At 33.9% G+C, this 22,631-nt stretch overlaps 1 protein-coding gene across 1 annotated transcript in view; it reads left to right on the top strand.

Annotated features, from left to right (window-relative positions):
- ALDH1A1 (aldehyde dehydrogenase 1 family member A1) overlaps nucleotides 5,517–22,631 on the top strand; it is a 31,922-nt gene continuing 14,807 nt past the window's right edge. Inside the window, exons 1-5 of the mRNA XM_021381189.1 lie at nucleotides 5,517–5,711; nucleotides 14,055–14,159; nucleotides 17,980–18,120; nucleotides 21,271–21,400; nucleotides 22,463–22,524. Coding sequence (XP_021236864.1) covers nucleotides 5,622–5,711; nucleotides 14,055–14,159; nucleotides 17,980–18,120; nucleotides 21,271–21,400; nucleotides 22,463–22,524 — 528 coding nt within the window. The 5' untranslated portion in view covers nucleotides 5,517–5,621. The remainder of the gene's footprint in view (nucleotides 5,712–14,054; nucleotides 14,160–17,979; nucleotides 18,121–21,270; nucleotides 21,401–22,462; nucleotides 22,525–22,631) is intronic.

Below are 22,631 nucleotides of genomic sequence, written 5' to 3'. Positions count from 1 at the left end.
AAATACTTATGCATCTGTCAGCTGCCTCACTCCGTGAGTTAATACTTAACAGAGACATTATAGTGACTAAAGAATTGTTAATTGTACTCAGAGATACCTCTATTTAAATAAAAATAATGTTTTTATTTTCAGAAATCTGTGGTTGTCTAAAATCAAAAGAATTTTCTCAGTATCCTTGAATATCTTGTCATTTTGACTTGAGTACTTCATTTTCCATGATTAGAATTTTCAGTTCTTTATATTACGTATCTCTGGACTCCCAGTTCAGAGTGGGAAGATGGTACAAAATTCAGATTAGTTCATTCTGATGTGGCTGTCTTTCCATATTGCGCAAAATGATGACCTCTGTTTCTGCTGTGAAGCCATTAATGGGATGTCATAAGAAAGAATAACAACGTGAATAAAGGATTTCTGATTGAAGGTCCAGTCATTTTAAGAATCTCAATGATTTCATCCTTCATTAAACAATTTTGGTGTTCTTGAAACTCACTTTCCACTCCTAAATTAATGGCAGTTTCTGTCAGTACCAGTAGTATCTCCATGTGAATTCCTTAGCTCCCTGTTTTATTTGAGTTTGAAAGTGGTTAATCTACTCAGGATTTGCTGTCGCAGTCATCTTGTTTCAACGGAGATTTTTCTAGTGATTTTTTTATGACAGGGTTTTATAAAATGTAAACATGTTTAACCATTAACAACTTGGATTGCAGTCAGTACAAATGATACAATACCACAACCAAATTGTGAAGTATGATTTGTGAAGCATATGATTTTGTTCATTTCCTACTTCAGAGTATTTTTTACAACAATCCTATATCACTACAAAAGATTATTCATCTTGTTTTGAATTTTAGTAACTAAATTTTATCAGTTTACTTAGACCATTATCAAACTTTTTAGAAGTCATAATTATGATGCAAAGGAGTAATTTTGATAGATCATCATATACCAAAGATATTCAATTTGAAACATTCCCAGAACTATAAATGACAAAATTTGAAAGTAGAAAACTTCTACTGACTGTTTAACTTCAATAAAATCCTTTCACTGTCCTACATTAGAGGTATGCAAGCTAAATATATGCAGTGTTATCTGATCTACTGAACTTTGAGTTTTTCTAGTACAAGACAATTGTTACGTTTCTTTACTGATCAAGTATAAGTATTTTGAAGGACAAAGTATCCTTCTATAGAGACTTACAGGCCAGAATTTCTTACTGCTCTGATTGTAATCTCTGTTTTTCTCAAAAACTAAGTCACCTGTCCCCTATTGCTTGAGAATGAAGATACTAAGACTGTGGGAATTGGGAAGACAGTTTGGCAATGATTCAAAAAAAGAAAAAAAAAAGAAAAAACACATTTTTTTTTGCCATAATAGCTCTAGTGAAGATCATGTAAGAGGGTGGGAGATAGGGGAAGGACAAAAAAATTACATAATAGCTTCTGGCCTTTTAAAAGTCAAATTAATTTCTAGCCAACAGATACCTTTATTTTCAGAATAATATTCTACACTATAATTATAATGAAAATATAGAAAGAAAAAAAAAAACTGGGAGGGGAATTTCTCTAACATATAGTTTACAGACTGCAGTAGCCTGGCATAAGCTAATATACAAATACTAAATAGAATCTCAAGCCTTGAGTCATCACTTCTGTGAAGCCATTTCCTTAGAAATAGGTATCTAGTGTCATTTGAACTGTATGAAGGTATAGATGACAGTGATACAAATTGGTAAGGTGCCATAGAATCTGTAGCACTCTTCTGGACTGTCATCTCAGGGAAGCTAGGATATTCCAGAGCATTTCAGATTATACTAGTGTTGTATTTACTGAATCCAGTCACAAGTTACTTAGCTGCTTCTTGTCATGCACTGATTTCACTGGTGGAAGCTCCAGATATTATGTAGCATTTCATGTAAAGAATATGCTGTTATAATGAATCTTAAGATTACAGACCAAGTAGTTTTCCCACCTAAGTCACAATGAACCTAATCAAAAGAACAACAGTTTTGGTGATATCTTTCTCCTCAGACTGCATCTGAGGAGAAAGGTAATTTTTAGTGTGGAACAATTTGTTTGGTTAGTTACTCATTTTTTAAAACTTCATGACTTTTGAAACACATGTACAAATGATTTACAGCTTCTTTCATCTAAGCATCATACGTAATGACATGATCGTTAAGATTGAGCTAGAGTCCACTCAGCCCTAAGTCCTGTGCTTTTTTACCAAAGATATCATGCAGCAAAGTGTCTCATAGGTTAATTACAACTTATGTGATGAACCACTGATTTACCTTTGATCCTCTTTGATCTTTTATTGAGTAGGGGAACTTAGTAGTTTTTAATCAAGAGAAAAGTTGTACATTAAAATGTAGAACTCACTATCACGTAGTAGCATAGTACACCATTTATTTCTTGAAGATATAGAGTGGAAAAAATGTAAAGATGACAATAAGTGACAATCAAGACAATGACTAAAAGAAAGAGAAAAAAAGCTAGATAAAATCTGACTTTTACCTTGTTCAAAGTAAAATAGTAAGAAAACTAAGTAAATTTCCAAGTGTAATATCCGAGTGTTGTTTAATCCATTGTTTTAAAATAATAAAACAGTCCACTAAAGATACAGTGCTTGAAATACACATCTTTATTATCTTTATTTTGGTGAAATTTGTCAGAATAATGATGCAGTATAAGGAAAAAAAAGTGAGAGCATGTAGAGCAAGAAGCTGTAATAAACAAGAACATGGAAAGTGAAGAAAAGGAAATAATTTATTTAATATCTTTGTAGGAATCTTAGGTTGGAAGGGAATAGAAAACTTGTGGGAAGAAGGAAACCATTGGGGTGATCATCTAGCCTCAGCAATAGTTAGAATTTCCTGAAAAAAGGGAGAAGAGTCAGCCATTTACAGATGTGGGAACAAAGAGTAGTTAAAAGAATTAATGATGTTCGTGTTAATGCTTGGAGAAAATGTCATCCAGTAGATAAGACCAGATGATAGGACAAGCAAAGAGCTCAAGATAGCAAGTAATCTTTTTAAGAGATGAGATGTTTTCAACAGCACACAAAGTCTTAAGAGAAAAGAAAGGACTCTCAGAAACTGTGGTAATGCAGGTGATTCGTGCAATCCAAGTGTAAAAGAGGGGAACAGAAACAAAGAAAAAGATGGTAAAGCTTGTGTTAAGTGAATGAGTGGTGAAAATATATAGCAATTTTTACCAGCATGTCAATACTTTACAGACAGGGTAGTATCTCTGGAGTCTGTTTAGGCAGATTTCAGGCTATAGAGAGATATGGGAAGAGGGAAAAGCCATTGTTTCAAAGAATTTATGATAATTGATTTGTAAATCGATCAAAATAAATAAATCAGGAATGCAATGGTATCTAAATATAAAAATGTATACAGGACATTCTCACTTGGGAGAAAAGGTATTTTTGGCTCAAAAGCAGGCTTGTGTTACAACTGCAGTTAAATTCTGTTTAAGGTATTTAAATCTAAACAATTTTGAGGTGAATTAAGTTGTAAATAGAGAAAAAGTGACAGGAAGATTACTAGAGCAAATTATAAACTGTTAATTTTCATCAAAATTTTAAAAGGAAAAAAACAGGAAAGAAGGAAGGAAAGAAAAGGAAGGAAGGGAATGAAGGAACTGGAAGGAAGGAAAGAAGGGAAAGGAAGGAGGGAAGGAAGGAAAGAAGGAAGAGAAAAGAAAAAAAGAAAGAAAAAAGAAAGAAAATAAAAAGGAAGAAAGAAGAAAGAAGAAAAAAAAGCAACAAAAAATAAGAAGTAAAAAAAGGAAGAAAGATAAAAGAAAAGACAAAAGAAGAAAAACAAAAAAAAGGAGGAAAAAAGAAGCACGAAGAAAAAGAAAAGGAAAAAAAAAGGAAAAAAGGAAGAATAATAAAAAAAGAAAGGCTTGTTGAATGTTGCACTGAAAGCTATATTCTAAGCAGATAGAAACAAATTCTGAAAATGTTACCTAAACCTTACTTAGACATTTTCTTTTTTTCATGAGACTCAGTGACATTCTCTAAGGAAAGCAGATGCTGAAATTCAAACTGTTAGGGTCAAAAAGTGCTTTCAAATATATTGTTCTACACTGGGATGTTTTGAGTCAGCCAGAGGAGGCCAAAAAAAACTGAATGATGCATTCAAAACAAAGTAACCTAGCTGTTAATCTTAGCTATCAAAGCATAGCAATGAGAACTGGACTACTTTGATCATATGAGACTGGATGGCTGAGACTTCTTCAGGTCCATGCTGGTCTTTACTGGGAGAAGACTCTTCTGAGAATTGTCACTTCCACAAATTACTTGGACTCTTCTAAAAGCCAGAAGCACTTGATCCAATCATATACCCTAGCACATGAATAATCAGTGAGAATTACAGCATGTTCTTTAATTCAGAAATTAGGTTACACATAACTAATGCATCATAAAATTAATCTTATGATATGTCCTGTATCATCCATCAGTGGAAAGCAACGAAGTCACCAATACCAGATGGTTTAGATGATGCCTGATAAATGAATTAACTGAGCTCAGAGAGTTTTTCAAGCATCTGTGTAGGCTCAGTGAAAGCAATAAGATAATTTCTCTTTATTTCTATGGCTCAAATACATTACACATATATCAGAAGCTTACTGTATAAAAATAAGTGTTAATGCAATCCTGATTTGCCCTGTGATGTTACTCAGAAAAATATATTCATGAAGAAGAGTTTCTTGTGTCTTTGTACCAGAGATAGGACTATCATTGAATAATCAGAATGGAACATGTACACTGGTAGTTTCCATCCTTGGTAAGAATTTTCTGACTGTTAAATAATTTCTTTAGAAAGCAAAAACTCAAATTTGATTTTCTCGGAAGCATTACAGTAAAAATTTTGTCCTTACAATTTGTACCACTGCCTGGAAAAATAATAATATTTTGATTGGTTTTATCCAGAGAGGTGTGGGGTTTTTTGTTTATTTTTCTGAATAAAACTTTTTTTCCTACTTTCACATTTTTTGAAAAGCATACTAAGGACAGTGTACCCAGATAGTCATCCCTTATCACTGTGATAAGCAGGTATTAATTACAGGAATTGTAATTTACTCTGAACATACTAAAGCACAACCCGGAGAGGCTTGTTTCCTAGTGAACACTATCCAGGTCTGGCATTTATTCTTCCTAGCTGTTCAATGAGAAGTGCTCAGTTTGCTTCCAGAGCTAATGAATGTATGTTTATCTTCATAGCTGCCTTTGAGTAAGTGAAGAACATCAATTAAAATCTGGGGACCTGTGTTCTGAGGGAAAGTAATTCTACAAGTAAGAAGGCCTTAAAAATATTCTTCAGTATGAAACTTGTAGTGCCTGGCTAAGTAGATTGTTTCAGCAGAAATTTTATATCAAGCTGAGTGAAAAGATTGTTACTTCTGGTCTTAAAAATAAGTAGTGTCATTTTCCCTTTGCAGGGAATTCTTTCATCCAATCATATTCTTGTATGCAAATATACCGTAGCTGGTACAGATAAAAAAAAAGCACAAATAAAGCTAAGGGCTCAGGCAGGCAAAAATCGCTGCACTTCCCTGATACCTCATTTCACCTGTGTTTCAGGAACGTACTCAACCTCCTCAGCTGACAACATGAAGAAGCAAGGCGCACACAGCAATCCTGCTCCAGTTTTGCCAGCATTGCCAGAACCACTCAAAGATCTGAAAATTAAGTACACTAAGGTTAGTAGTGTTTGTGTTTGTTAACTTTTCTTATGCATTCAACTCAGACTGCTCATTTCAACTTATCTGTACCACGGAAGCAACTTTAAGTCAGTGCTTAAAATGTTTACCCTGACGCATTTCTGATATTATACATATTTGTAATAAATGGTCATTTATCTTTTTACCATAAGTATTTCAGGAAGTGTTCAAGAGTCAAAGACTCATTTCATATTTCATGTGAGGTGGGTATTGTTTTCCTCCTAAAACACAGATTTTGCAGTGACAAATTTCTAAAAAAAATATAAAAAACAAAGAAGGAAAAGTTTCTGTTGCTACAGTATTTTTCAGAACAAGGAGAACAAATTAAAATGTTAGAGTGTAGCATTCTACTATAAGCAGATTTATGTAATTATGCCAATTACATTTTTGTGGAAATGGACATATAAAAATGAAACTAAAGCTCACTCTGCTCACCGATTTTTATTAGATATAATGAATCAGTTTTTCAGATTAAGCAAGTAACTATCAGTAAAAGAGATAAAGTCTACCATTGCTAAATTAATCAATACTTTTAGAAACATTTTTGTAGTAGCAAATTATTTCTGTGTGCAGCTAGAAACACACCAGTAAAGAAGGTCTGAATACAGAGTGGTGTTCACAGCTTGAAGGACCCTTTAGCTGTTTTTTCTTATAGTCCACAGATATCTGCAAGAATTTTGCACACACCATTCACAGAAGTATATTGAAACTCTGCCCCCTGAAATGTTCAGGTAGATCAATTGATCAGAAAAGACTTCTTCTCTTAGGAGACTTCTCTGATATGGCTTTTTTTTTTTTTTCTCATTACCACTGCAATATAAAAAATTTTTACTTTCCTAGAAATGCTGCCTATTTTCTAAGAGAAGGATGTTCCACAGTTATCTAGATTAGTCGTTTTGAATTCTATTCTATCTTGTTTTTTCAAGGAAAACCTACCCAGATTTCAATGCATATCTTTCTTGAATAAATCATGCAGGACCTTACTTTGTAAATATTTAACAGGCTAGGAAAGCTATGTAGCTAGCTCTGCCATGTGATAGCTCTTCCTGTCTCAAAAAAAAAAAAAAAAAAAAAAAAAAAAAAAGCTTAATTTAGGGATAGCACATCAGTACATAGGGAGCAGAGTTGTTTCAGAAACTACAGACTACTGTGATATCTGTTTTTTCTCTGTTCCCCCCCCCCCCCCCCCAGTGGAAAATAAAAACAATGAATATGAGCAAAATGCCAGCTCAGAAATCCTGTATAAATGAATATGCAAGACATTTCTGTAAAAAAAAATATTTTTATATCAATTCACAAAAACTTATTCCAGTAACACAAAAAGGAATTACAAGATAGTCAGTATGTTTAAAGTTTCTGTAGTATCTATGTAAGGACAGGGGCACATAGTAAATTCATGCGTATTTTTGCCCAGAATACAGATTCTATTTCCTTAAAAACAGCATATAATGTATCTCTGCAGGAATTCAATACACTTGTTTGTAAAACTGCGTTCATACAAGCAATGAAATCAAACACTTGCATTCTTTTTGTGATGCATTCCTCCTCACTTCAAATATCACAGAAGATTGTCTGAAAACCATAACACTGAACTGAGGGGCAGGGAACTGCCATAATATAAACTGATTCCATATCCATCTGTCCTCCCACAATTTAATACAACCTTTGTACTCATGTCTTCTTACCCATCCTGTTCCTCTCCTCTCCTATGCTAACTGGCACATGGAGTGTGAGACTGCTGTGACTGTGTACATTAAAGGAATCAGAATGAGAGAAGTATTAATTACTACTGTGGTATTTAACTTTCTGCCTGACACACCATGGACATCACATTCCTTTCTTCCAAAAACACTTACTTCTCTTAATCTACAATGACAGAGTAACAACTGCCATCACACAAGCTTCTGGAGAAAAGTCTACAGGAGTTACTCCAAGGGCTTTGCTCTAGACTTAATACACACTATTTTGTTTTCTACAAGGAGGGTCAGCTTAGGATTCTTAGATTACTAAGCTAGAAAGGATTTCCATGAGGGTGGACAAACACTGGAATAGGCTGCCTGCAGAGGTGGCTGATGCCTTGTGCTCAAGAAGCATCTGGATTATGCCCTCAACAATTTGCTTATTCTATTCTATTCTATTCTATTCTATTCTATTCTATTCTATTCTATTCTATTCTATTCTATTCTATTCTATTCTATTCTATTCTATTCTATTNTTCTATTCTATTCTATTCTATTCTATTCTATTCTATTCTATTCTATTCTATTCTATTCTATTCTATTCTATTCTATTCTATTCTATTCTATTCTATGGATAGATATGTTGGTATTTCAGATTGTCCTGTTCACTTGTAACATTAAACTGAGCTGAATGAGAGTTGGTAGGTGGCTACAAATGTACTGGTAAATATTTTACTTAGTCAACACTGAGGATTTAGACACTGATTATTTGAAAAATGATTTATGCCATGATTTTTTTCAAATATTTTCAAATATACTAAGCCTTATGACGTTCCTTTAATCAGAGAAACTCAGATTAGTTGATTGTTAGGTTGTTGAATTACTAGAGAGAGAGAAAACTGTGACAGATTATTTTGCTAAACTGAGCGTGGAAAGGTACGGAAGAGAAAACCACCCTGAGTGGGAAAAAAAACATATCTATGTATCTTGTGTTGTATAATTTCTACTTTCACACACAAAGTTGAAGGATAAAAATGCAAAAATTGAATTAGAGTACCTGGGGAGAGGCCACTGGCAATAAAGCATCTATAGAAACCTACTCTGTTTAAGCTCGAATGACTTTGTAAGTACAAAGGCACTAACTGATGCATCCAAAAGTTTAAACAAACAATGAATAGAATGGGTATGTTCTCTAATCATTAGTTCATTACAGCAGTAAAGTAAAATTTCTTTATACATACATTTTTTTTTTAACACAAAATTATAACAAGAAAAAATCTTACATTAAATGCTCTTGGACCACAAATCTCTGCCAGGGTTGGATGTGACCATAAGACTTAATCCCAGTGTTAAATTCATCTGAATGGCACTCATATTCCACAAGAGCACATGTGAGCAGGAGACAACAGTTTTTCAGCACTTCACCTCACCAGAGTGATGCTGAGTTCCATCCTCCAGCAAGCAGCAGGAGCCCAACCACATCTCTTCACTGTTGCTGGCCTCCCCAAAATGCTACTTCATGGTTTACTATCCGCACTAGAGAGTTAGTGAGAGCTCAGCTGGGCTGATTTGAAGAACACTGTCGAGAAAAGTTTTACCATAGGAAGAGCTGTAGGCTATCTGGGAGCACATGTAGGGTGGGAAGAAATTACTCTTTTTCATGTATCTGCATGACTTTGGAAGAGTTTCTAGTAGCTAAACAGAAGACAGCTTAGACAATTCACTCCACATTATTAAGGCTGACCCTCAGGTCACTTCGGGTTTGTCTGCATTTTAGATAATATGGAAATAAATATGAAATAAATCCTTTCAAAGAATCAAGATTTTATTGCACTCTGACACTGGGAAATAAAGCCAATTACAGGCTTTTGACTGCAATAACTTTAGTTTAAATGAAAAGGTGTATTAGAGTACAACCTTGTCTATAATAAATGTGCATTTCCAGGTCTAGTACAATGTGTGGAAGTCATTAGTTCTTCGGGTTGTTGAAATAAAAGCTCTTTTCCTTCTTAAAAATATCAGTGAAATAACAAAATGACAGTAAAAATACCTCTAAGGCATCAATCTTTGCAAAATAATTTTCCAGCCCTTAATCTCGTGGGCGGTATTCAGTCATTACAGACAACTCTCTTTACATTGCATGTGCAATAGAAAATTATGTCTTCCACGTTTTCACCTGACAAACAAGAAAAAAAGAATCTAAGCTGCCAGAGCAGTTCTGCCTGACAGACAAAGCAGTGTAACCTGTTGCAAGATGATCCCAATTTTGGGGGATTCTTTTTTTAGTAAGATGAGAGAGTTGACAGAGACTGCTTTTGGATGGTACATGATTGTTCCCTGTGTTTAGAGATCCACAGCCTGCTTGTGGTTGTTGGTTTCTGTCAGATTTTTTTGTTTGTTTGGTTGTTTTTTTTTTTTTTCTGAGAATTTGGAAACATTTGCATGCACATTTCAGTGTAGTTACTTGCAATGTATGTAGCACAGCTTACACAGAGAGTTTTGACTTTTTCCTTCTCTGTTCTGTCATACCTGCATAAGAGTGTTGTCTAATTTGAAAAAGACATCTGGATAGTTTGCTTTATACAATCATGATACAATGTTGTGTATATATTTAAAGTAATTAAGTTATGTTTGAAATGGGAATGGTATTAGGGACATTAATAAGAAAAATATTCTAAAGCAATATCATGGATGACACTAGTTGGTGCAATAAATACAATTTTTAAACAAATACTTTCAGAACTTCCAAAAATGGTATGTTTTACTATTATTCCTTTCGCAGACAGATACAAATTTGGCATGCTGTAACATCATAGCAGTGTTATGTTAATATTTACCTTTTACTTTGTCTCTTTTCTTGGCAATGTAACTAAAGATGGCTTGTTCATATTAACTACTTAACTGCTGTCTTTGCCCTTTCGTAATAGCCGGCATTTTGTGTGGATACTCCTACGGTCAGCTTCATTACATATTTGAAATTTCCTGGAACTTACACTTTAATTTCCCTTCCAGCTTTTTTCATATCAGGAGTTTGCTGGTCTGCCCCGATGGCTAGAGGCAATGATGACACTGCAGATAAGATACCCACATATAATCAAACAGAAACATACAGGAATATAGTAATAAGAATATAGTAATAGTAAATTGTTGCCACATATGTTTAAAGGTAATCTTTTTATCAGCCATGAGAATATTACGATACTATTCACAAATTATTAGGAACCACCCAGAGAATAAATGCAAGTAATTTCAATAGTATGCAAAAAATACATTCAGCAGTGGATGCTTCACGCTGATAGAGAGGAAATGGGAATCACATATTTTCCGCTAGTTCCTTAAATAGTTGATTTAAACTCAGGTCCTTGGGCTTCTGCCTGCATAGTTATAACCAGTGAATAGATGTGAGGCAAGGTGCTTCTTTAAGCTACAATTCTCAAAATTGGCAGAGATTGAGCATAAAATACCCAGTATAATCAGAATCTGCAACAATTTTAATGATGAGCATGAGCAAGATCTCTATTGTTCATTGGCCATAAGTAACACTGAAGCACAGTGAGAAGGGAAGGCACCTTCCTCTTGTTGAGGACTGGAGATTAAACAGATAGTGATTGCTACTTTTAACACCAGGCAGCAACATGTCTTTCTCTTTTCATATTCTGTGTGGTGCATCAGGCCTTCCCAGTGACGTTTCCTTTCTCTTCAAAGACTAACTTACAGAATCAGACAGGAAAAGATAACTCCCTTTGACAATTTCACTTGTATAGATTCAAAGATATCTGGCTCTCGGGCAGCACAAATCTAGCGTACAGATCAGGCTCAGGTTCTATTTTTCATCTACAGATGGAGATGAATACTTCAAATTCCTTCCCTGGATCCTTGCTCTGCTGTCTGATAAATTTTCACAACTGTGTAATGTTATATAACTTCTCAGTAATTACACATTACTGCACATATTTAGTAGATCATTTTATTCTCTATCATCCAGCAATGACTGAATCAGGCCAGAACAAAAAGCAGTGGGCACAAACTGGAACATGGAGGTTCTGTCTAAACATCAGGCAACACTTCTTTGTTGCGTGGGAGACAGAGCACTGGTAAAGGTTGCCCAGAGATGTGGAGTCTCCTCCCTGGAGATCTTCTTAAGTCACTTTGACATTGTCCTGGGCAACTTGCTTGATGCCCTTTGAGCAGGAACAGATGACCTCCAGAGGTCCCTTCCATACTTAACCCTCCTCTGATCATTTTGGTATCATCTTTAACATATCGGAAAAGAAAATTCAGAAATACTTTAACTTTTCTTTCAATTGTAATGGTGTATTTACTAATTACTATTTTACATACAAAGGTCTCTACTTTTGAATTGCTAGTGCTGTATCACAAAAGTTCATAAAAGTTCAGTTGGGTAAAAATCAACAACCGCCTTGTCTTGTTTACTTGTTGTTCTGCATGTGTCAGCAATGTTACTATCAAATGTGGTGGTGCTTGTTCCAGGCAAAGAAAGTAAATTCAGTGCACACTGTGTTTTTCAGCCTGCATAAGACCTTAATCTTTGAGTAGAAATTCAGTTAATACTATTTATTGAATGAATTTGGTTTATTAATTTCATGCAGCCTTGATAAAAGCTTACTCTTTGAGTAGGGACACAGTTACTATCTTTTATTAAATGAACTTTGGCTATCAATTTCACTGGTGTTGGGTAATCTGTTGTGAATAACTTTGATGTAGGCTAGCTGTTATACATTTTTCACTCTTATATGATTCCTTTCTGCTAACTGTACGTTTTGTGCTTTTATGAAGAGGATGAAATAGAGAGATATTAAATACAAAGTCAGGATAACATAGGAAGAATGAAGAAAAGTTATTTTATGGGTTATTAGACTTATTCCAATCCTTGTTAATAGCTGGGTAAAAATATCTAAATGAGCAAAGCATGCTGACCTGTTTTTCCTGGTGGAAAATCAAGAGGGGTAGTGTCTGCCGAGGGACATCAGTGTAGAGGCATAACAGAGATAATTAGAGTTGGAATGAAGGTTGGAAGAGCACCAAGGTGGATAAGTAGGATTAATTTGCTGTAATACCCTTTACAGTTCAAATAAAAACAGACAGACTGGTGACAATAGTCAGATTAACTGGAACAATTGCATTTTATGTCTATTACCTAAAGAGAAGGCAGAGAATTGGCACTGATGTCAGGATAACAAAAGACTGGGAGGCTAAAACCTTTAAACTGGAGATTTCAGGATATTCATAGAAATTGCTGAATAAATAATGAATGGTGTCAAGTAATTAGGATCAGATCATTTTAAACAGAAGATAGTCATACTGATTATAAAGCAATGACAATTAAATCTGTTACCAAAGGACCATCTCACCAAAGCCTGAAGTTGTACAAAGTAGCTTCACCCTTTTAAAGCAGGAATTGCAACACCTTGAAAACCAAAACCAGTGAGGCTTGACTGGTATTCAAGTGAGGATTTGAGAGAACCCTCCTTTATATTCAGGCCTTCAGCTGTAATCCTGTCAAGCAGTGAGGTCACATGCACTGTCAGCAGCAACATTTGCCTATTATGATTATATTCATGTACTGAAGGCAACATGGTCACAGGACTAGAGCTCGTCTTCCAGTATGTACTGCTAAGTGGGTTTTTTTTGTTTTTTTTTTTTAAGAGAGTGTCACTGTGAAATGTGTTAACTGCTAAAAGAAGAAACAGTCTAGGTTTTCTCTATGGCTGCTAGCAGTAAACTTGTGATGGATACAACAGTTAACTCCTCTTGATTTTTGATGTCTACCTTTGCTTAATTGAATAAAAGCTGTGTTTCTGTAAAATGTTGAGATAATTACACTTCTACATTCAAATCTTGATTAGAAACACGTTCAGTGAGGAACTGATCCACAAAGCCGTAGAGTTTTTGTGAATAATAAAAGAAAGCTTATTTCTGATTATTTTTCTCCTGTAACATGGAAATAGAGAAATACGCATACTTACTTTTGACTCTGCTTAAGTGGTTATCTCTGTTTTTCATTCAGTTGACTGTGGAACTATTTTAGTCTTCGATTTCAGAAAAAAGTGTTATTAGATTTTTTTTTTTTTTTTTTTTTTGTGGGATTGCCTTTTGTGGCAGGAGAAGGTGAAGAGAAATCAAAGAAAAGCCAAATGAGATGATGTTCTCCAATAAACTGCATGTACTACTTACAAAACAACAAACAAAACAAATAAAACAAAAAAAACACAAAGGCTGGGTTTATTTGTAACAGAAAGGCCCCCTGTATTTAACAATCCTGTGAGGTCAAGAAAAAGAAGCAGATTTGGGAAGGTCATTTAGGAATGTACCTCTGCTGTACATCTCAGAGTTTGGTTTGAAAGAGGAAGGACTCCTATGTAACGGTATCTTTTATAATATGGAACAATGCAAAAATATCACATGGGGAAAAAAGTGGCTTCTCTCCAAAGGATGATAATAATTAAAAAGTGGTTAACTTCATATATGATCACTCTTCTCAATGGAGTTCTGTGGTAATATCTATTCCATTTTTTATTCAAGTACTTATTAATTAAAGAGCTCTGGATTTATTCGTTAGCATACGAAAGAGTCAATAGGTATAAATGTTACTAATTGTACTACACTGTTTCTTCATTTTCAGATATTTATAAACAATGAATGGCATGATTCAGTCAGTGGTAAAAAATTTGAAGTCCTTAACCCTGCAAATGAAGAGAAAATCTGTGAAGTTGAAGAAGGTGACAAGGTAGGATTTACTTTCATGCTTTTATCCTTACCTTTAAATTCAATTCTGTCTTAAAAGTAAGATGAACATCCATCTCTGTTGATGTAAAACAGTACCTCAAAGGTTTATCCTATATATCTTCTTCTGCTTCACCTTTATGAATTTATTGATATGAAGAAAGATCTATAGAAATGTTCTTTGATAATTTTCTTGTTAACAATTCTAGTTATTTTTAGTGTCTTTGATCAGTGGTGTCTAATTGCTCTACTATTATTTTGTTCTTTTTTTCCCAGCTCTTCCTTTTACAGTGATGTAATCTTTCATTAGATATTTGTAGAAGACTTTTCATTACAGATACCATAAAGTGGAAAAATATTGGTATTTTTTCCATGGAGACTGAAAAACTGGTCATTGCTATCAGCATGAATTTGACTTCTTGGTAGTGTCATCTTGAAAAACATCATTTTTTTGTGAAGAACATGAAGGAAAATAGTGCTAAAACAGACTCTGAAGATTAATGTCATCTAAAAAATAGACACTAATTCCACCAAAACTGATTTCTGTGCTGCATGTTGAATTGATGTATTGAAGCAAAAGAGTGAAAACATTGTTGACACTTATAAACAAACTTTTTTAACGTATACGAGATTTATTCCTAGAAATATTACAGATAAATCCCATTTAATCAAAGATATAATGAAAACCTATGACCTCATACATACAGCTTTATATCTCGGTATACTAGGTATTTCCAGCTAAAAGGGATGTGCTTAGTTTTACCATAGAGCTTAAGTGTATGTTATCAAGTAGAGGAGTTACTTGTTTCAATAGAAGACAATTTTACTTAAACAGTTTTAAAATTGATGACCAGGGAAATTTTTGGATAAACTCTGAGAAATTCAGTATGAGAAGTGACTGTTCTAATTCCAACTGACAATTATATAAAAAATGCAAGATGAGATTGACAATAAAATTGGCTTACAATTAGTGGTTTTTTTCATGCAAATATTTATTTCCTTTTCTACACTTTACATTCCAAAGTCAAATCTTCACGTCCAAAAGCCAGAATTTTTTTTCTTATATTACACAAAATGACATCTGAAGAAATATTCATGCCTAGAATAATTTGTATATCTGGAATATTTTTAAACTTAGCATTATAATGTTCACTCTACACCATTTCATCCATGAGAGGTATTAGGAGACTTATAAGCAGCTTGTTTATACTGGAAGTTCATTAACAATATATTGTCAATACAATAAGCAAAATCTCTTTAGCAATATTTACTTTATTGTACAGAGATAAAATGTTCTCAAGAAATGTATAGGAAATGACTTCACACAGTGTCCTGTGTTCAGGTGCTGCCTGTCCAGTACAGACATTACTGAACATTAGTGAGCTATACTAAAGATACATTTTAAACTTTTTGTTTGACAAAGATAGCTGGAAAAATCTTCATGAACCTGGCTTTTGATAATTGCATGTTTCTGATCAGGTGTTCTTCAGATGCCTTGTTCTTCACTCCCAGTTACATGCGTATGGTGCTCTGTGTCACTGAAATTTTTTAGAGTTCATTTTGTCCTCAACCAAAGAATTTCATAAGCATGCCATTAGCTTCCAGACTGTATCCCAGAAGCACTACGCATGTTTTTGATGTAAAATGCTACACTTACTCTTCTCTAATTCGGTGTTTGAAAGTCAAATTGCATTGCAGATGAAGTTGGCTTGATGTTTGATCATCCTTAATTTAAAATACTCATGATCTGCAACTATTCACTTAACATTCATAATTTTAATAGCTTTCATTCTTTACAAGCAATCTCACACCTCATTAAATAGAGAGATAATATTGTTTGAGACACACATTTACTTTTTCACCAATAATTTTGCAAACTAATGTGTAATGACAAGTGCTGTTAACTAAATCACCAAGTAAAATGTACAAATCTAGTGAATTACACAGTCATTACGAACTTAATATTCTAGAGACTAGCTTTTTGATAATGAACCAAGAGATTGTAAGAATTTAATTTGTGTGTACACAAAAGGCTTGACAGAATGGTAAAATAAAGTGGTATTTAAGAAAAAAAAGAGATAACAAAATATGTATGGAGATGGGAGTTATCAGTCTTTATTCACTTGGCATAGATTTATCAACCCAAATTTCAGATAGTTGACGAATATTGTTTTTTTCTTTCTTACTTTCACTTACATTCACAGACCTTAATTATATTTGTATTATTTTCTTGGTTTTAAGTATTCCTGCACTTCTAGTTGAAAGAATGCATAGTACTACATTTATTTTAATTTGCACAATTCACAAAAGTGCAGCTTATAGTTTCCTTATGTTCTTTTCTGGTATAGGACAAAGCATACATCCCAAGTCATACAGAAAAGCTGAAGAATTTTTATGATAAGAAGAGATAAGACAAAAAGAAAAAGAATTAAATATTCACACAATACATATTTGTGTGTCACAAATAAGTGATGAGTTATCTGACAAAGTTCTGACAGATTCTGAAAGAAATTAATCTTTTCTAATCTTGTAGGTTTCAACTACCTAACATAGATGATGGGTCATTACTACCCTATAGTAATGACCGTGTTGGTTGTAGAGATCTATCCCCAAATTTCTTTCCAGGAAGTTCTGTGGGTCTTCTGTCTACTAGGCCTATGTTAGGCTTCCCAAAACAGATGATGTTTTGGTTTTATTTTTTCCCCTTTTGAGGATAATTAGTTATTGGTTTTGATGTCAGTTAAAGATTCTAAATCTGGTCCACATTTAGAACAATTGATATGGTTACTGATTTAGTCAATTTTGTTGACTTAGTCAACCTTAAAGTGATTTACCCAGATGAGGTTCTACCAATGAAAAGGGGGAAAAAAATCCTTTAAACATTACATGAAAGCAATTGCTTGGGAAAATGTGCCATATATGATTCCTCTTTTATTTTATTTTTATTATTTTTTTAAATTCTTCAAAAAAAAATATTAAGCCTTCTTTTTGGTTGTTGTTTTTCTTAGAAAAAGTTTTACAAGATTCATGAATTATGCAACTATTCCATGTACTGAAAGCTATTTCTCAAGATATTTATTTTTTATTATTTTTTATATATATGTATATTCTGGAACACATTTGCACACAAAAGAGTCTCATAAAATTCACGGTGTATTTTCTCACAGCAGTGAAAGACAAATGATAAATAATAAATTATCTTATAAAAAACATTCATGAGATGACAAATTAGCTTGCTTTATGCTGAGACACTGCCTAGAATACAGAGTGCTTAAGCTTAGCATTCTAAACGTGGTAAATTAGTCATTTGCTATTATTATATTAAATAAAAATGTCCCTTAAAACTTTCAAAAACAAATGCATTTATTTATGTTCCTCTATAGTTCATCTTACAAAACATTTTAAGGAACAGACTTTTCTAACCTGGTAATCACCACATGCCCAGATATTTTTAAATAGTGTTGAGTATCTAAAACATTAACTTACATATTTTGGCATCTTTCTCTACAGAAAAAATTAAATTTCATTTGTAATGAAATTTGTGTATGAATCTCCAATCACAGATACTAAAAAAAAGAATGTTAAGAAATAGAGTTCCTTAATATGTTTTTTTTTTTTTAATTTATTTTAGGAGCTTTGAAAATGCATCTGTTTCTCATACAGCTTCACATTGCTGAAACAATAGTAAAAGTGTTTAAAAGGAAATAATGTATCTAAAATTACTGTACTAACTCTGATAAGATTGGGATGCAAACCACCTTGCATGTTTAGAAACTAACAAGCCTAGATGACAGATTTTAAAAGTTTTTCTGATTTTCTTACAGGCAGATATAGACAAGGCTGTTAAAGCAGCTAGAAAAGCTTTTGAGCTTGGGTCACCCTGGCGTACCATGGATGCTTCAGAACGAGGAAGGCTTTTGAATAAACTAGCTGATTTAGTTGAAAGAGATCGACTGATTTTAGCTGTGAGTATAATATGTGAAGAAAAAGGGGAAAAAAAGCCATCGTTCGTATATTTAAAGGAAGATACAAACAAAAGTAACACACTAAACCCTTGGGAAGTTGAGCTGTCCCAGTAATCATTTTCACTCTGTGCTCTAAATGGACCATGTAAACTGGCTTGTGTTCTGGTCTACTAACACCGAAATCCACAAAGTACTTGAGTATTTAGTTAGCTTTAAGATGATACTTAGGCTGCCTACAATCTATGTTGTTTCAGTAGTTGATTCTTAAAGAATTAACGTAGACCCTGTGCTCAACACTTGTTACAACCAAAGCCTGAATCAAGGCCTAACCTCAAAGCCAGACTCAAAATTTACAAGTAGGGCAGGTTAGTGCTTGAAGAAATTTTAAATTTAGTAGGTATATATTTTGTTATCACTAACACGAGCTTGCAACTAGCAGTCAGTGAAAACTCTTAACCAGAACTAAATACAACAGTAAGTTATCTGATAGTAGAAAAAACATGGGTGGTGGGCAATGATTTTTTGTCTTTAGTAACTTCTGCTTGTTGGCCATGTTACTGCTCAGCTGTAGACACTTAAGCTTAATCACTGTCTACTAGCCGTGTACTAATGCAAGAAAGAACTTTTAATATAGAGATGTACTAATTATTTGGTAACTGTAGTATCCTACGCTTGTTTTAAACCTCATATTTGATGCTACCATCAAGATGCTCTCTCCAACTTTAAGTACTGTCTGGGATGAAAGGCTAAGCAGTTTAAGTTTGTATTGTCCTGAAGATGAACACCGCTTTAGTGCCTACAGTGTCAAAGAGTGTAAAAGAGCATCAGGAACATCCAGCACTCAGGATTATCACTCAGACTGATATAATCACAATTCTAAGTATCTAACCATTAGCTACAAACCACAACAAGTTAAAATTCAAACCTCCAAAATATGAAAAACCTGCAAAGAAATATCTATTGGCCATTCTATCATCATTATTGTTCCTGTGTAGGAAGACACTTGCATGTGTCCCAAATGGATTTTTAAAAGACAAATGAAAAATTGGAAAGAGCTGTGGCTGTTCCTTGAACTCTTAAGATTACGACTCTCAGATTTACACCTTTCTTCAGCAATGCTCTTTCTTTAAACTAATCCTATCATCTTGATATGGAGTGATAATCTTGAGAAAACTTGGGTAGCTAGCATTTGTGTCCTTGATAGTGCTAAATTTATTGGAGTTGAGAGAGAGTAAATTTTAAGAGAGCTACATTTTTTTAGTAGGAAAGGAATGGCCCCTGGTCAGTTAAATACCAGATAAAATGGCATTTACTTCTTTGTTCTATAGCCTAAGGCATTACACATGCAAAGAGGATAGAGAAATAATCTTTTTTCCACAGGAAAGCCAGAGCATTTAGTTTTTGTTCTCGCTAGCCATTTTTGTAGTATGAAAGCACACCTTTTCTGTCTCCCAAGATTCTATTTTGCTGACTTTGTTTTTATTTTCCACATATTTCTCACATTATTGACTACTTTTCCCTTTTAGTTAAAGTGCTTGAAACTATGGTTTGAATATTTTATCCTTAGCATCCTAACAAGATTGTTCACAAGGCTGAAGGTCCCCTCTGTTTTTGTACCAGGAAACTTGAGAAAAAATTTTATCAGCATCAATATATTGATATTATTTAAGGACTTCATATGGTCTTTAACAAAATGTCACAAAATTTAGGGCTATTAAAATGGCATGAATCCAAACCATACTGCCTGGATTTCATATCAGCTGTATTTAGTGTTAGTGTCCCTGTGGGATCATCAAATCACAAAATTAATCAACTGAAAAATAGTAGAAGTTGAATGACTATTATTTTAAAGGTTTATAACATATATCATCCTAGCATGAAGAGCCATGGAATGGATAGTTGGCCAGCCTTCAAATAAGACCATTTTTTTCACACAGTTGTTAGCTAGAACCAAAAAAATTAGTGTATTCTCTATGAATATTTATTTTTCATATTGAATTATTCTCCCTTGAGTTCCTAATAGCTCAGACCACTCCTCTGCACATGAGAAGGCTCAGTTTTTATCTGGGGCTTGTATTCCATGCTTTGAGTATAATTTTTCATATACAAGTGCTGCTCTGAAAGTAATGCCTCCTATTTTATTATGTCTCACAATATCAGAGGTGAATCTTGGTGGTATGGCAGTAGAGATGAACCTTCCACCAATATTCTGGCAATTTTGTTGCCATGCAACAGAGGGGCAGCCTGGCAGATTGACATCTGACATGGAAGTGCATGTGAAGCGAAGGTGTGGAAATGAATTCCTCCATGCAGCAAAAATTGTATCTGATTACTTTTGTTGACATTTGCTAAACACTTATGGAGACCAAACAGCAGATGAGAGTAGTGAAGCTGTACATGCTGCATTTCAACAGGAGTGACAGTGACAGTGTGTCACCTCTACTGGTGGCATGCAGGCTTTTTTCATTTCTAATGAAAATGCACATCTAATGGTGGTGACTACGTTGACAAATAGTATATCGTAGCTGACAATTTGCTCTGTCAAACAGTGTTGCTGTGCTCGCTCTTCATATCTGTTGAAGTTTCCATGGCAATAAACAGGAGGTAACCTAGATAAGTTGCCAGTCATGCATCCATTAGGGCACAGGAACATGTGCCTTGGTAATTTAAAATCAGAGGATCCTAAGTTAATGTGACAGGTATTGCCAGGAAAGTACTGTCTATCTTGGTTGTCAATATACATAGGCTGAGAGATGCTGGTCACTCACTTTGTTTGCATTACTTAACCCACAGACTCCAAGCTGTAGATTTTTCCACCTACACTTGTAAGAATACTTAGTATAAGCTATAATGTTTTATATTATATCTGATTTCAGATGGGGAAAAAATGTTATTCTTTTTCAGAACATGTCATCATTTCAAATGTAAAACGATCATGCTAACTGAATAGATCACTGAGAATAAACCATCATTAAATTTCCTTGTTTGTAGATTAAAACTTGAGATTTTCTTCTAGATGTAAATTAATTTTCTACATGCTAGTACATGATGAAAACCTCTGAAGTGAACAAGCATGCTAAATGACAAAGTACAGATATAAGAAAGCTTATCAATATTTGATATTAACTTTGAAATTGCTGTTGTCTACAGACAATGGAAGCTATTGATGGTGGTAAACTCTTTTCTACTGCCTACCTAATGGATTTAGGTGCTTGTATTAAAACAATACGCTACTGTGCGGGCTGGGCTGATAAAATCCATGGTCGAACTGTTCCAATGGGTGAGTAGCTCTGAGGTAACAAAAGCACAGAACTCAAACAATGTAACCTGTAAAAAACTATACTATATTTTCCTAGAAGCTGTGCAGTACCAATACAAAAAATATTAATTGAATATATTTTAGACTGTTTTTAAAATGCCTTATTTAACATCTATCATAATGCTAATTTGAAGCATTCAGTGTAGTTATTGCTATTATATTCTTTTTCCACGTACAACTACGAAGTACATTTTAACGTCTAGGAAAATTTTAGCCTATATGTACATTTAGGAAGCCTCATTGGCTACTTTTGCATAGCAATGGGTTTTTTAAGCAATAGTACAGTAATGAAAGTCAAGTATTTGCTTATTAAAGCTAAGATTAGCAGAAACAATAATATTTGTTTCAGTTATCAGATAGTTTATTAGGAAGAGTACTTATCGATAAGAATGAGGAAACTTTCCTTTGTTTTCCTGAATTTTCCTTCTGTTTCTTCTCCCACTAAGCAGCTCTACAATAACATTGTTTCCAGCTGACTTCTCTCAGAAGGACAAAGAATGGCAATAAAGAAGGAATTAAGGAAAACTGAAGTGATAAATACTACCAAATTTTGTCATGACATAGATCCCTATACCAGGCTTAATGGAACGCATGCTTATTTGAATCAAAGAGAATTTATTTTACTTAATGGATTTCATCTAAGATAAGATCTAATATTAAAAAAAATGTCTGATATGTACCTAGGATTGCAAGTAGCTTTTAGAAAAATATTTAAAAAAAAAAAAAAAAAAAGGTGATAAGGGAAAAAAAGAAAGAATATTCACTGGTATGCTGTGCATACCACTTTGACAACCAGAGCTATCACTGCAAAAAGTCAGTCATAATGACAGAGTCAAATGTTGGAGCTATGAAGTAACAGAGATTGAATCCAGATGGTTCATGGTTGTTGCACAGTTAAGGTTTTGAAAATATCATTTATAAGTGAAATTGTACGTAACTGTTTGGAATCCAACTTTATCTTCTTTTGATTTAACTATTTCTCACAAATGCTTTGAAGGTCTAATTTATTGCTTCTTCCTCTAGATGGAAACTTCTTCACATTTACAAGACATGAGCCTGTTGGTGTGTGTGGACAAATTATTCCTGTAAGATGGAGTCATTTATGTAAAATACAGATGTTCCTGTTGTAAATGAACCTGTTTTTGAACTTTTGTAGATTACAGATACATTACCAGTGAGAATCTTTCTGCTC

Source organism: Numida meleagris, chromosome Z (assembly GCF_002078875.1).
Source record: "Numida meleagris isolate 19003 breed g44 Domestic line chromosome Z, NumMel1.0, whole genome shotgun sequence".
NCBI classification, from domain to species: Eukaryota; Metazoa; Chordata; class Aves; order Galliformes; family Numididae; genus Numida; species Numida meleagris.
The sequence above is the reverse complement of the archived record's forward strand: the minus strand, read 5'-3'. Positions and strand labels throughout refer to the sequence as shown.